This window comes from Piliocolobus tephrosceles, chromosome 18, assembly GCF_002776525.5.
Source record: "Piliocolobus tephrosceles isolate RC106 chromosome 18, ASM277652v3, whole genome shotgun sequence".
Lineage (NCBI taxonomy): Eukaryota > Metazoa > Chordata > Mammalia > Primates > Cercopithecidae > Piliocolobus > Piliocolobus tephrosceles.
In genome coordinates, this window is record NC_045451.1 from 21,373,364 (window position 1) to 21,388,299 (window position 14,936).

A 14,936-nucleotide genomic window follows, 5' to 3' on the forward strand; every position below is an offset into this window, starting at 1 on the left:
GGAGTTATACCTGATATAAATGATGAATTGATGGGTGCTGACGAGTTGATGGGTGCAGCACACCAACATGGCACATGTATACATATGTAACAAACCTGCACGTTATGCACATGTACCCTAGAACTTAAAAGTATAATAAAAAAATAAAATAAAAAAAAAAGATCTTACTTAGCCAAATATACCTATTCTAAATCTAACAATAGTTGATGATTCTCCAATTCAAAAAGCTTACACAGCTACCATCAAATACAATGCCAGCTCTTTAAATCTGCTAACACAAAAAGGTGCCGCACCCAAAAATGAAATATCAGGGTTTTGGAGGAACCCTAATAGTCATTTAGTCCCACTCAATTCTCGAACTTTTATCCGTAAGAAGAGTATTGATCTATCACTGAGCATCGCATCAGAAGTCACAGAAATCTGAACCTCATGGGTCCCACCACTCCCTATACCCTTGTTTCATCTTGGGCTGATGACAACCGCTCAATTTTCTTACCTATCAAATGGAAATCCCCTCTTCACAAAATTTAGGCAGAATCTGATGACATTACATTGGGTTCCAAACACGTTGCCAGCCAACCTGTGAGTGCTCGAGTAACAGCCTCTAACTAACTTCTATCAAGAAGTTAGGCCCTGGCTCAATACCTCGCTCCACAACTTACTAAACCTTTCTTGCCTCCGTTTCTAGAACTGCAAAAGGAAAAGAACAATAGTGCCTGTGCATAGGACTCTGCTTGGAGGACACAATGAACTCGCATGTAAATAGTTCAAACCACACCTGGCACAGGGCAAGTGCTCAAGAAACGCGAGCTGCTGAAACTCACTACCTCCCTTTCTTACACTCACGTTAAGAAAGCACGACTCGCCTGCCCTAACTGCACCCTTCACCATGGCCAAACACCAAGGACTCGTCCCTGCCCCACCAGAGTGTCTGAAAGACATCCAGAAGAGTCAGTGGTCTGCTGAGCCTGAGGCTCCTGCTGCTGTTTTGGCCTCTGTTTCCTGGATCTGCCTTGGTTCCTGACCCTGTCCGCGGCTGCCTGGTGCCTGCCTCGCCACCTGTACCTCTCCTCTACAGAAGGATGGCCAAGGCACTCCATGGTGCCTGTGTCCTCCCTAACCCATCCCTCGTGTCCTTGGCTCTGTCCTGACCCCTAAGGTGAGGGTCAGGTGCAGAGCCATGACCTTCTGTGCCCAATCCCAGCCGGGCCTCATGTACCCCCAAGTAGAAGTTTCTGGGACCTACCACAAGAAGAGAGTGTGCTCCTTCTGCAGAGTATAAAGTAGTCATTCTGCACAAACATCAGCATCAAATGGAGACGGTTCCTTGCCTGCCACCCCACGGACTCCCCCAGATTCTTTTCTCTGAGCCCAGTCTTGAGCTTGCTTCCCTTAACCTCCTCTCTCTATGCTCACTTTTTATCCAGCCCCTAGGCAGGCATCCTGTGCTGGTCCACAAAGAGCCTTTGTGAGAATGAGAAATAAGCACCTCTCCTGGATGCTTGGGAGAGATGCTTGAAGAGCCAATGGTACCTCCATGACAATGAGAAAAAAGTACCCCTTCCTCCAGGCTGGCCATCAGGTGCCACAGCACACCATATTGTGTTCCACTTAATGAATTCAAGGCAATTTATCAGGCGACTGTCATGTGCCAAGATTTCTGGACCTGCAAACAGCAGTAAGACAGGGCTGGAGCCTCCAAGCCTCCCAAGTCCGCTAAGACAAGGGGCCGTAGGAGGAGGGAACTTGTAGACCCACTACAGCCCCGGGAGCAGCAGTGTTCTGTCCTCTTGGGCTGGGCTGATGAGGGCAGCAGGGGCCTCAGCAGGAGTGTTGCCACCCAAACTGGGCCCTGACAGATGAGAGGGCGGCTGCCAGAAAGGATGTGAACAGATGCCAGGCAGAGGGGAAAACACAGACAAAGGCAAAAGGCAGTGACTTCATGGCACATTTAGTGAATGTGAGTTTCCAGTGAAGGGGTGGGAAAGGGAGGGAAGGAGAGAGGGAGGAGGAACAGGCTCACTTCATGCAATCTTTTGGTAAATACTTCCTGAGGACCTGCTACATGCTATAATAGGTCCCGGAAAATCAAAATAAATAAATAAAATAGAATCCTAGTTATCACAAGGGGAAAATCTAATTTCAGGAGAAAGAAACAATTCTAAGTATAAAACAACAAGTCAACCTCACTGACAGAACTATGCACAGCACCTCCCAGGGGCCGTGGGCACCCCAGAGACAGGGAGAGGTCTGCTGGGGGACACAGCGGCAGCCCGTGTGACGGAGGAGATGAGGACCCAGCTGGTGAACATCGGAGGAGCCGCTGGAGGAGTCACTGGATCGGGGTGAGGTTAGGGCAGGGTACATCCTTGGGAAAGGGGCAGCGGAAACAGGACGCAGGCACACAAGGGTGAGCCGTGGTCATCCCACATGAGCTTGCTTTGGGCAGGGTTTTACTTCTCCTTTGACGTCTCAGTGGCATTTTACGTAAGCTTGCTTTTTTAAAAGGTGCTTTTTCTTTTTCTTAGCATGTTTTTTAAAGCTGTTTTGGAAAACAAAAAAAATCACATTCCATTTTTTTTTTTCCCATGGTATGGATAATAAAGGCTGGATGTCTGTGACCTCGGGTGACCGTAGTCTCAATTTACATCTTATGCCCTGACGTCCCAATCAATGTCGCATTCATTCCAGACAAAAGCGTTCCAGTTTAGATGACAGATTATATGACTGCCCTTTTTTGTCCTCAAGGTACAATCCAAAGGGAAGCATCTTTTTCTGCCATTGCCGTTTCCCACGTAGGCCAACTGCTCAGACGTTCAAGTGGAGTCACAGCTCAGTTATCCAATCCGCTCTGAACAAAGGCTCCTTTAATAAAGTGAGACTTGGCTGGAAGGGGCTGAAAATGATCTTGGATCCTAAGCACTGGACTGGGGCAGAGAGGGCCGAAAAGGACAAGGGCATTTCAGGCACAGGCCTCTCAAGGGTGAAGGGACCACCTCCAGCTAGGAGGGAGGCCCCGCACCTAGGGCCCCAGAAACCCCCGGCCTCTGAGCTGCAGCTGTAGGCAGCTTCCATCACCATTTCGGAGGGGCAAGGAGAGATGTCAGGCTGTCATGCTCCACTCCTCCCACCATCACCCACCCCTGACCATCCCGCATCCCCAAACATCACATTCTACCCCACAACCACCACCCCTTCCCAACCTCAGGCCAACTGACCCAGGGAACCTCCCTTGGAAACAAAGGAGTTGGAGTGCCAGAGATGCAAATCCCTGATTTTAAACACATCAGTGTCTACAGGATTTCTACCACTTTAAATGCTCTGAAATGCCCCTCATGAAAATGCCCTTCCTCTTCCAGCCATTATTCTGTCTATAGCAAGGGCTCCAATGCCTACCCGGCCTTTTTTGCTGCAGAGGGAGAATGAGGTGCCTGATCAGGCACAGAGGTCGGGGGAATACTCAGGGAAGAGACTTGGAGAAAAAGCCTGCCAGTGGCCCAGGGCTCTGAAGGAGATGGTGGATGCCAGAGAGGACACTACCAAACCTCCACCCTGTGACTGCTACCTTAAAACACGACAGAGCTGCCGCCAACAGAAGTCACTTTGGGGTTCTTCCCTGCATGCCAGTTACAAAGAAACTGTTATCCTTGCTGTACACTAATATGCGGTGGCATGAGTGGGTTTAAGGGATTTACCCAAGATAGCATGGAGGGAGAATGCAGGTCATCTGGCAAAACTTTAAGGCAATAAGCAGTGCCACTCCAGAGGGATATGCCAAGATAGCATTAACCCAACTGTCACCTCACGATTCCATCTCAGACTCTCAGATGAACTACAGCACTTCAAAGGAGGGAGGAAAGCAGGGATGTGTGTGCCTACTTATCGATCTAAGAAAATGAAGATCAGACAGGGTTCAGAGTTTCTGATGCGTTTTCTGGCACTTGGTCCACTTGGCCACAATACTATTTATCTTTCTAATTAATATCAGAAATATCCCTTTCCACCATGTCCCTTAGAAATGACCCGGCCTGTTGGTATCGAAACAGTAAAAATTTAAGGTTCAAATTTGCTCTTCTAAGATTTGGAACCTAATTCCACTACAAATTCAACCTTAAATCTACTTAACTGGCTTAGAAACACAATGTGAATCCATTTTTTTTTTTTTTTTTTAATGAAAAGGTTTGGATAAAACAAAATAAAAACCCAATCAAGCTTAAAAAGAAATCACCAAAATGTCCTAAATCCAACTTCCTCCGTCAACACTCTAAATTTCATTGGAAAGAGTGAGAATATATATTTTTAACATAAGAGCACAATCCACTACCAGTCAGCCTGCAAATGTTTACATTTTTAAAAGATAATTTTTGTTTTTTTTTTTTCCTTGGTGCTCTATATGTTAAGTAATAGGAGAAAGATATTAAAAAGATGTCTGTTTCCAGTACATTTCTAATCTAGTAATAGAGGCAAGTGGAAGAAATACTAGAAACCACCAGGTAATGCATCTGCAAATGCTAAAATGACACTGCACCTACTATGGCAGCTAAGAAGGATTAGGAGAGGAAAGACACACAGGCTTTGATATAGGAATATCACATTTTCTTTCTTGAAATTTTCTTGAAAGGCTTCACAGAAAGGCAGGGCATAAGGTGGGCTTTGGTAGATAGCAAATTTTTGAGTTTCAGGAAACAGTATTTCAGCTGGGTAAGAACAGCCCAGACTCATGGAAACAGTTGAAAGTGTTGCTTTGAAAGGGAAGAGAAGGGAAGCAGGGATGCTTCTGTCCATGCCCAGAGACCTGGCTTACCCTTGCATGAATGCAGGCACATGGTGAACCACTCAGTGTGACTTCACGGTCAAGCGAGAGAGCACCTTCAGGTAGGATTTGCTTCCCGCTGACATTACCACCAGCACAGGCTGATGTCACTGTCCCCGTGCATAAGGTTCCTTGTGACACCACTCAGAGACCTAAGCCTCCGTTAGTCACTTGTGGCACTTCTAAGTACAATAGGTTTTTAGAAGATTTCACTGACATTTGCAACAATTTTTTTTCTAATTTCTTTTGGTGCCATTCTAGTAACTTATCAATTGCTTTAATAGACAAAACTCAATCATGCATGATCTATCACAGATGAGAAAATAGGGGTGCACTTACTAACAGCAGCAAAAGGCTTCTGTGGGGTTGTGCGGGATGGAACAACTAGCTAGCTAGAAAGGGGCTTTTTTTTTTTTTTTTTTTTTCCCCTGAGACAGAGTCTCGCTCTTTTGCCCAGGCTGGAGTGCAGTGGCACAATCTGGGCTCACTGCAAGCTCTGCCTCCCGGATTCACGCCATTCTCCCGCCTCAGCCTCCTGAGTAGCTGGGACTACAGGCGCCCACCACCACACCCGGCCAATTTTTTGTATTTTTACAATAAAAATTGTAAGACAGGGTTTCACCATGTTAGCTAGGATGGTCTCAATTGCTTGACCTCATGATCCGCCCACCTCGGCCTCCCAAAGTGCTGGGGATTACAGGCCTGAGCCACCGCACCCGGCCAGAAAGGGGCCTCTTTATAGAGGGTCTCCAGTGTCAGGCAGGAGCACTGATATCTAGGGGTCACCAAGGGCCACAGCACAAGGGACTGACAGGGAGAATCCAGCGGCTGGAACTCTCCTCACCAGTCACCTCTCTTCATTGTTAAACCCCACAGTATTTTCAGGCCACCATGTCACAAAGGAAAACGTACTGGGTAGAGGCAGGAGGAGTGTTCCCATCAGTCCTCAAACATCACTGGCTCACGTGACCTACACGGGTGGTTTAATCTTTCTGCATTTCAGCTTTGTCAACCATAAAATGGAAAAGTTGGACTAGAACATCACTCATGTCCATTCTAAGTCTAAAGTTCAAAAGATCTTTGGTCTCCAAAATCTGGTTAAATTCTAGTGCCAGGTGGCTCCACCCTCACCCTGCTCTCAGTCCAATAGCTTCATGCAACACATCACTGAGAGCCAATAGGAACAAAAGGGCTGATTTAAAGATACAGTGCAATACTGAAAAGAAGAAAGCTGAAACACACAGAAAGATCTGGCTGCTTCCCTGCTGGTGCTTCTAGAAATGCCACAGAAATCACCACATTCGCCCCAAATCACCAAATCTCTTAATTCAGATGATACATGTCAAGAATATCCAGTTCTCCTAGAAACAAAATGACACTTTCATGTTTCCCTAAGTTAGAAATATTTTTAAAGTATTAAAATAAGCACAGCCACAGTCCCAAACTGTACTAAGAAGACAACACCAGAAGCTAATATCACGAAATTAGCCCATGTGAAAAACAAGTCTGTTAACTACTGTTGTGATGCTAAGTCCAGAAGCCCTGTGCAAAATGTGGTCCTAGAACCAGCTGGACCAGCATCACTTACGAAATCAGAATCCTGGCAGGTGGGGCCCAGCCAACTTTGTCTTAAGAAGTCCTCCAGGTGATTTTGATGCGTGCCTGAATTTGAAAACTGCTTGTCGTTTTTTAGAAATCCACAGAAATAAAAACAAAGCCAACATACCTGGCTCCAAAGATGTCCTTTTTGGCGAGATCAATTCCAGAAACAACTTTTACTCTGAGAATTCGGGACTCTCCCTGTGAGAAGGAGAACAAAAAAAGAGGTTAAAAAACTGATCTTCAATGAATCACTCTCGCATCCAATATTAAAGTCATTGATTTCTATTGTCCAGTATTGGGATACAGAACAAATCAATTCAACGTAAGCAATTATTCCTTACACTGAAGTTCAAAAAGCAATATTCCAGCTCTAAAAGTCTATGACCCTAGACTAAACTTACAGCATCCAAGTTAATGAAGCACAAGTTTAATTCAAAGTAGGTCATTAAGATCAATTACTCCTGCCATTTAAAGTTAGATTTTGCAGCTGTACCAAGAACACAATCACACACATAAAACCGTCTAGATAAATGTCCAAGTGCCACAAGTTTGCATAAATATAACAAATAATTTCTCCTCTGAAGTTGACGTATTTGTACGTAACCTGCAATAGAAAGGAATTTAATGTGGTAAAACATTTCAAAATTATAGTGCTTTTAAAATGTTGGCATCAACAAGCAAAAATAATTCCTCACTTCCAGTAAAAAGAAATAAAAACCATTCTAAATGAAAACCACCCCAAAGTGTCTTGGAAATCAATCAACGGTTCATTTGTTCATTTATTCATCATTTCATCATTTATTCCAATACTTCCTAAGAAGTTCTTATGCCCCGGGCCTTGAAATACAGACATGAATATGCTCCAGGCTCTACCGAAGGCAACAAGCAGCCCAGCAGTATAGGGCCCTATGACAGCTTGGAGAACTGGTTAAGGGCTATGACATTTAGGACAGGTGAGATGGCTCAGGAGAAGGTGGTAGGCAGAAGTCCAGGATAACTCAGGTTTCCAGTTTGGATCATGAGCTGTCAACATAAATTGAAATAGAGGACTGTGTCCAAGGTGCCTGTGAAGCAATCGGATGGAAAACATGCATCACTAAATGGGGAGAAACATCTGGTCTGAGTTAGACACTCAGCAGTTATCAGTGTAGAGTTGGCAGTTATAACCAAGGTCTGAGGAAACCTAGCCTAAGAATGAGAATGAAAACATGGCTCAGGGGCTGGGTGCGATGGCTCATGCCTGTAATCCCAGCACTTTGGGAAGCTGAGGCGGGCGGATCACGAGGCCAGGAGTTCAAGACCAGCCTGACCAACATGGTGAAACCCTGTCTCTACTAAAAATGCAAAATTTAGCTGGCCATGGTGGCATGCGCCTGTAATCTCAGCTACTCGGGAGGCTGAAGCAGGAGAACTGCTTGAACCTGGGAGGCAGAGGATGCAGTGAGCCGAGATCACATCACTGTACTCCAGCCTGGGTGACAGAGTGAGACTCAGTCTCAAAAAAAAAAAAAAAAGGCTCAGGATGGAGTCCCTAAGAACACAATGGCTGACAGAGCAAGAAAGAAGTAATATGGAATTCATCTACCCAACATGTTTAGTCAAGACCTAAGTGAGAGCAAGAAAACCTCAATGATTATATGATATCGAAGAGAACAATGGCAGGGCAAAAATAAAACATGGAGGGTATAGGATGGTGGATCTTTGTCAATTAGCTGCATAGATTGAACACGCATCCATGCAATGGACACACATCCTTGAGATACTTCACGCTCCAGGAGTCTTCCATCCACCCAACCATCCATCGAACCACATAGCCCCTACACAAGACTGCCCATGTGGCAAGCACAGTGTCCTCATAATACGGTAAAGAACTTGAATACGGTAAAGATAATGTTCTCAACTCATTTGTGCCAATGTTCTTCCAAACATGGCCTGCTTCCAAGGTTGGCAGGACTGAATGTGTTTGCCAGTCTTCACGAGAGCATTAAGGGATATAAAGTAACACCAGACAAGTCAGGGATAACTAAAACAATACCCTACTATAGCAAAAGGTGTCCCAAAGTGCTTACAGAAGCATCAGGGGTTAGCTGCTCTTCTCTTCCCTGAAACGCTGCAAGGACTGCTCTGCCCATCTCTGGAACACTCACAGGCTGGGAGTCAGGGTTCTTTCTTTAACACAGGATGTTATGTAGGCCAAGGCTCTCTTCTGGTTTTCACAACAAGTTGTACCCTGCTGCTAATCATCTGATGCCTCCATGGCCTGCTCAGCTCAAATGATGTCACTGCTAGAGTATTTTTTCCACATGCATCAAAACCTGAAGTACCTATAGTACCAGCTACTCGGGGAGGGGCTGAAGCAGGAGGATCACTTGAGTCCAGGAGCTCAAGGCTGCAGTGCGCTATGATCACGCCTGTGGATAGCTGCTGCAGTCTAGCCTGGGCAACATAGCAACACCCTATTTCTTTTTTTTTCTTTCTTTCTTTCTTTTTTTTTTTTTCCGAGACAGAGTCTCACTGTCACCCAGGCTGGAGTGCAGTGGCTGGATCTCAACTCACTGCAACCTCCGGCTCCCAGGTTCAAGCGATTCTTCTGTTCAGCCTCCCAAGTAGCTGAGATTACAAGTGCACACCACCACGCCCGGCTAGTTTTTGTATTTTTAGTAGAAATGCGGTTTCACCATGTTGCCCAGGCTGAACTCCTGACCTCAGGTGATCTGCTCACCTCAGCCTCCCAAAGTGCTGGGATTACAGGCATGAGCCACTGTGCCCGACAGCAACATCCCATTTCTAAAAAATGTTAATGCATAGAGAACCTGTAATGACATTTCTTTATTCCACAAGTATTTACTGAGTACCCATCACGTGCCAGACACATTATCTGGAGATTGAGATGTAAACAAGACAGAGTTCCTGCCTCAAGCAACCCACCATCTAGCAGGCGGAACACAGACTAAAAATACGTAATGCAAACAGCAAGCAAGATAATTTCTGATGCTGGCAAGTACTCCAAAGGCAATATGACAGTTAAACAAAAGTAACTGAGTAGAGGGAGAGAGAAAAAGTAACTGGGGAGAGGAACATTTATGGCTGAGTGATCAGGAAAGGCTTCTTTGGCGAAAAGACACCAGAGCTGAAGCCTGAAGGAAGGAGGCCGAGTGGTGTGGTGGGGCTGGGAATTGCAGGAAGGGCTGACAGCAAGCCCTGTGTGACGGTGCGATGCTGGGGAAGGATGGCAGAGTCCGTGTAGGGCAGCGTGGGACCTGGCGGGGTCAAGGACCACACAGGCCAGCCTCAGGAGAGGGTGGACATTATCCCGACCACTGTGGGAAGAAGCACTGTAAAGTTTTAAGCAGACGAGTGACAAAATGTAGCTTCAGTCTTTGAAAGAACCACTGTGGCTGCTGTGAAGGAACAGGGCAGAAGGAAGGAGAACAATTGGGCAGAGATTCTGGCAAGAGCTTTTAATAGGTTACAAATGGAGAGGTGAGCAGATTCATCATATAAAAATGTGCTTGAAATAGGTTTTTTTTTTTTTTTTTTTTAAAGTTTCAAAATGGTTTATACAATTGAGTTACAAACATGCTAGTTGTTCAGGTAAAAAAGGGTCCCTTTTCTACCTGGACACGCAACTTGACTACATTTCCCAGCCTTCCTTGCAGTTAAGTGCAGTCATGTGACTAAGTTCTGGACAATGGAACGTGGCCAAAAGTGATAAGGCCTCTTCCAAACAGGCCCCATAAGCCCCTCCCATTCAGCAGCCTTCATTCTCATTAATGTCTCTCCATGAAATGGGGAAGATCTTGGAGATAAAGAAGCAATTCCATACGAAGGGAGTAGAGCCAAGCACCCCCCACCTGCTGACCCTCCCCAGAAATGAGGTGGAGATAAGACTTTTTCTGTTTTTTCCCATCCAAAACCAAAAGTTGTTATAGCAGTCTACCCTCGAGTACAATGTAATCTCATTTTTTAAAAAATGTCAATGATATAGCTGCATAGAAAAAGACCTGGAAAGGCTGATGTTAGTAGTAATTACCTCTGGAAAATGAATCATTCCTTTGGGCTTATTTGGAATCTTTTCCTTTTGAATCATTAAATATTTTTGTTTAGAAACCAGACTTTTGTTTGAAAAAAAAGGAAATATTAAGGAAAACAAAAGAAAAATTTTAACTTCACCGTTAACGACACATCCAGGATTGATTTTGTCATAAGAAAAACAAATCTGCCAGGCGCGGTGGCTCATGCCTGTAATCCCAGCACTTTGGGAGGCCAAGATGGGTGGATCCCTTGAGGTCAGGAGTTCAAGACCAGCTTGACCAACATGGTGAAAACCCTGTCTCTACAAAACACATAAAATTAGCTGGACGTGGTGATGCATGCCAGTAATCCCAGCTACTCAGGAGGCTGAGGCAGGAGAATCACTTGAACTAGGGAGGTGGAGGTTGCGGTGAGCCGAGACTGCACCATCGCACTCCAGCCTGGGCGACAGAGTAAGACCCTGTCTCAAAGAAAAAAGAAAGAAAGAAAGATAACCCTATGAGTTGTTTTTTAGGTGACTCACAAAGGTACAGAGCTGCAAATATGGAAGACGTGAAGGGGTTCTCTTATGTAACATGTAGGCAACAGCTGGGAGGTGGCCTTTACTGAGCAATCACTGTTTACAAGCACCTGTTGCAGGAAATTTTACTCCTCTCTGAAGCACTACTCTATAAAAACAGTTTACACATGCATTTTAGAGACACAGCAAGAATGTCTTATCTTTGTTTCCTCAAAATGACAAGCTTAAACACAGATAAGCAGCCATCGTCATTCTCTTAGGAAGCACATGACAAGGTGTGTAACCAAATCATCAGATGCAGTGGCCCCAGGCTGAGCCATTGTATTTTCTGAAGCATTTTATTACTTTCATAAAATCTATGTGATATCTTGAACCCTGTTTATGACTCCAGTAGAATTAAATATTTAGCTAAGGTGGCTTTGCTTAGACAATGAAAATATTATTCATAGATTGTACAATGCAGAGAAGAAACAGCAGAGTAGAAACTAGGCTGAAGAGAACTTTCAGCGTCTCTTCCTGTTATTAATCTATTGTTCTGCATTGTTATTGTGTAACAGGGGTGATTCCATAAGCTTTACATACGTTTTTCTTTTACACTGAATTTTCTAATTCTTCATCAAGACACAAAACAAGATAAGATGCCCAAGCCATAAGTGACAGCAACACACGAATAAATAGTGTCCAAACTGAGAAACAGGTGGTAACCTGAAGATTCAGTTGCAAGAGCGTCATCTGGAAATTCAGCAGGCCTACTCATATAAACTATGCATAAGCAGTTACTAGATTCCCATGGCCACCCACAAAGCCTATAAAATACATAACCCATCAACAGTGCTCTTGTGGTAAAATAAATTTCAAGTTCCAACTCAAAACTCAAGATACTGGAATTTACCATTTCTCCTATGACTGTGTCTTAAGGAGGTAACTTGTTATCCTTTATCTTTATTTTCCACAATGGCAGGTACTCTCCTAAAAAGATGATATCTGAGCTGGGAAATAGTGTTCTTCCAGCAAAGGGAGCCACTGTGACCTCAGGATCACTTACACCAGCTGTCCAAGTGGACAAGTTCTAAGTCAGGGACTTCCACAGTTCAGTCACTCTTACCTAAATTAATTCATGTATTTACCTTCCATATTCTAAAGTACTTTTCTAGTTCCAGCTATTACCCATCACACTTGCAGGCTTAGGGTAAACACTCTCTGGATTAAAACAGATGACCAACATTTTTTTGGATCACATAAATATGTAAGTTATATATACACTGCTTAAATTTAGTTGTTTTAAAAAATAACTAAGCCAGCAATATGGACCGTGCCCATGGTGTGCCTGCTACACAGCAGCCACAGTCGCTCTTTCCATTCCTACCTGCTCTTGCCGCAGTCCTGAGATAGGATCCTATTTCATGCATTTTTAAGACTACTCTTTTTAGAGCAGTTTTAGGGTCACAGCAAAATCAAACAGAAGGCACAGAGATTTCCTACGTACCCCCTACCGCAACACACAGCCTCCCCCATGGTCAACATCCTGCTCCAGAGTAGTACCCCTGCTACAATTCACACATCAAAATCACCCAAAGCCCATCATTTACCTTAGGGTTCACTCCTGGTGTTGTATACTCCGTTAGTTTGGACAAATGTATAATGACATGTATCCACCATTATAGTATCATACAGAGTATTTCCACTGTCCTAAAAATCCTCAATGCTCTGCCTACTCATCCCTCCCCTGCCTGCATTTAAAAAAAAACAAAAACAAAAACTCACACGCTGTCCTATCACCTCCCCGCCCCACACACCTTCCTGTCACTACCAACTCTTGCCAGGTTGCATCCTCTTCACCTTCTCCCTCCTCACACCAGCGCCTGCCCACTACACCTTTCCCTCTCTTCAGGTTGGGTCCCACAACCTTATATTGCTGCCACCCCCTCCTAAAATCCCTGAGTTCTCCACATTGACCATCTAATTATACACTCAACAAAAATGCAGAATGATACAATGTTCAATGTACTGTGCTACCAAAAAGGAGGGCGACAAAACTGAACTAGACACATTCTCTCTCTCTCAGGAGCTTACAGTCAATGGCAGAGGCGAGGTGTGTGCACAGCTCCCACTTACAGCGGTGGAACAGAGGCATAAGACGTGAGTGGTGAGAACAAAGACCTAGGGTGGAAATGAAAGCAGCCCACCAGGACTGCACGTCCAGTTCAAACTCAGATGACACCGACGGAGGCAAACAGCCCTAACTCACCGGACTACTCACTGGCATCTCTGATCACCACTGGCAGCCCAACACATGATAAGTGGTCACGTCTCAGTCCTACAATGCTGTCAACAAGCAGACGCCCCAAGGATATGAGTTTCTGAAAAGACTGCGGGATTCTGTGCAACCTAAATCTCTTAACTCCTACTAGGTAGTGGCTGCTATTAGACAGGGATAGACTTCTAGAGCAGAACTCTAATTTAAATGCTCAAGGGTGCCTCTGCGTTCAAGAAATGATACTGTGTGTTTATGAAACAGGTCCACAAATTCTCAGTATTTCTTTCATGAGGTGGGTCATTTCCCATGGGTATCTGATTTAGTGATTCCTTTCTAATAAAATATGGAAGAGGTGACAGTGTGTGACTTTGGAGATTAAGTCATAAAGACATCAGGCTTCCTCCTCTCTTTTGGATCATTCACTCTGGGGAACGCCGGCTGCTGCTATGATGTGCAGACACTCAGTCAGCCCCAAGGAGAAATCTCTGTGATAAGGAACTGAGGCCTCTTGCCTCCAGCCATGTGAGTGACTCATTTTAGAAATGGGTCCTTCTGTTCCAGTCAAGCCTTCAGATGACAGCAGCCTCGGTTGACATCCTGACTCAGGCTCCTAAGCGACCCCTGCCAGCTACATGCCAGTCACTGTGCAAAGGCACATGTCAGAACCACCCAGTTAAGCCACTTTTCATTTCTTGACCCACAGAAACTGTGAGATAATAAACATTTGTTGCTTTATAAGCTGCCAACTCTAAAACTAATTTGTTATGTAGCAACAGATAACTGACATACATTGTGAAAAACCCAATGCGATAATTAGAGTCTCATTTATCTCTTTGCTAAGTCAAGATTTTCCTATGTATTAGGGTGATCCTTCAAAATAAGAAAAAAACAGGAGTGAGAAATAAAGACTATTGCCTGTGTTTTCCATCATGTCAAAGCAGTGGTATTTTTCAGGCAAAATTAACAGAGCTTGGTGACTTGTTCAACATAAGTGCAGCAGCAGTATCCCTTTAAAGAAATAAGGAACCTGATACCATAATAAATACAGTCAAAATGTGAAACCAAGGCTACTTCAGAAAACTTAAAATACACGATCATTTATAAGTATAAAATTTTAAAAAATCCAAAAAGAATGACAATCAAGAGATGCTGAGATACTTACATGTGCCACTGAAATAACTCTCAATTCACCCCTGTTCTCTACTCCACAGCCTCAATGCATGTTATCGCTAATGGCAGGATGGTCCAACACCAGTTGGCTTAAGCTCATTTGTTCATTCTTTCAGAACCTACTAAGTACCTATTATGTGCCATGCTCTGTATAGCTGTTGGTGGTGTGAGGCAGCGTCTCTGCATCCAAATTCGCTTGCTACCACGTTAGTCCAGTCTTTTTAAAATGTCCCTCTCCACTGCTCTGGTGAGACCTCCCTAGGCACAAACGAATCTAATTAAAACTGCCTGGCCTGCCGCTGAAGGCTCACCACGAGCAGCTTCACTGCTGCTGTAAGAACAGCCTGTGCTCTGCACAGGGACCCAATTCTTTTCTTCCAGTTGGTACCTGCCCATCCAACATCTATTCCCCAACGCTCTACGTGAGTCCACACAGTGACTCAACCCCAAGTGCCTGCTCTGTGCTGAAAACATACAAGGAATAATGACTCACACAGAGCTCAAGCCTGCAAGATTTACTTTCTATTATGTATAAGGAG

The 14,936-nt window shown here is 44.5% G+C and overlaps 1 protein-coding gene across 1 annotated transcript in view; it reads right to left on the reverse strand.

The window, feature by feature from the left end:
• The window catches only part of NEDD4L (NEDD4 like E3 ubiquitin protein ligase), a 374,753-nt gene that overhangs the window by 236,503 nt on the left and 123,314 nt on the right, over positions 1-14,936 (reverse strand). Inside the window, exon 2 of the mRNA XM_023218344.3 lies at positions 6,540-6,613. Coding sequence (XP_023074112.1) covers positions 6,540-6,613 — 74 coding nt within the window. The remainder of the gene's footprint in view (positions 1-6,539; positions 6,614-14,936) is intronic.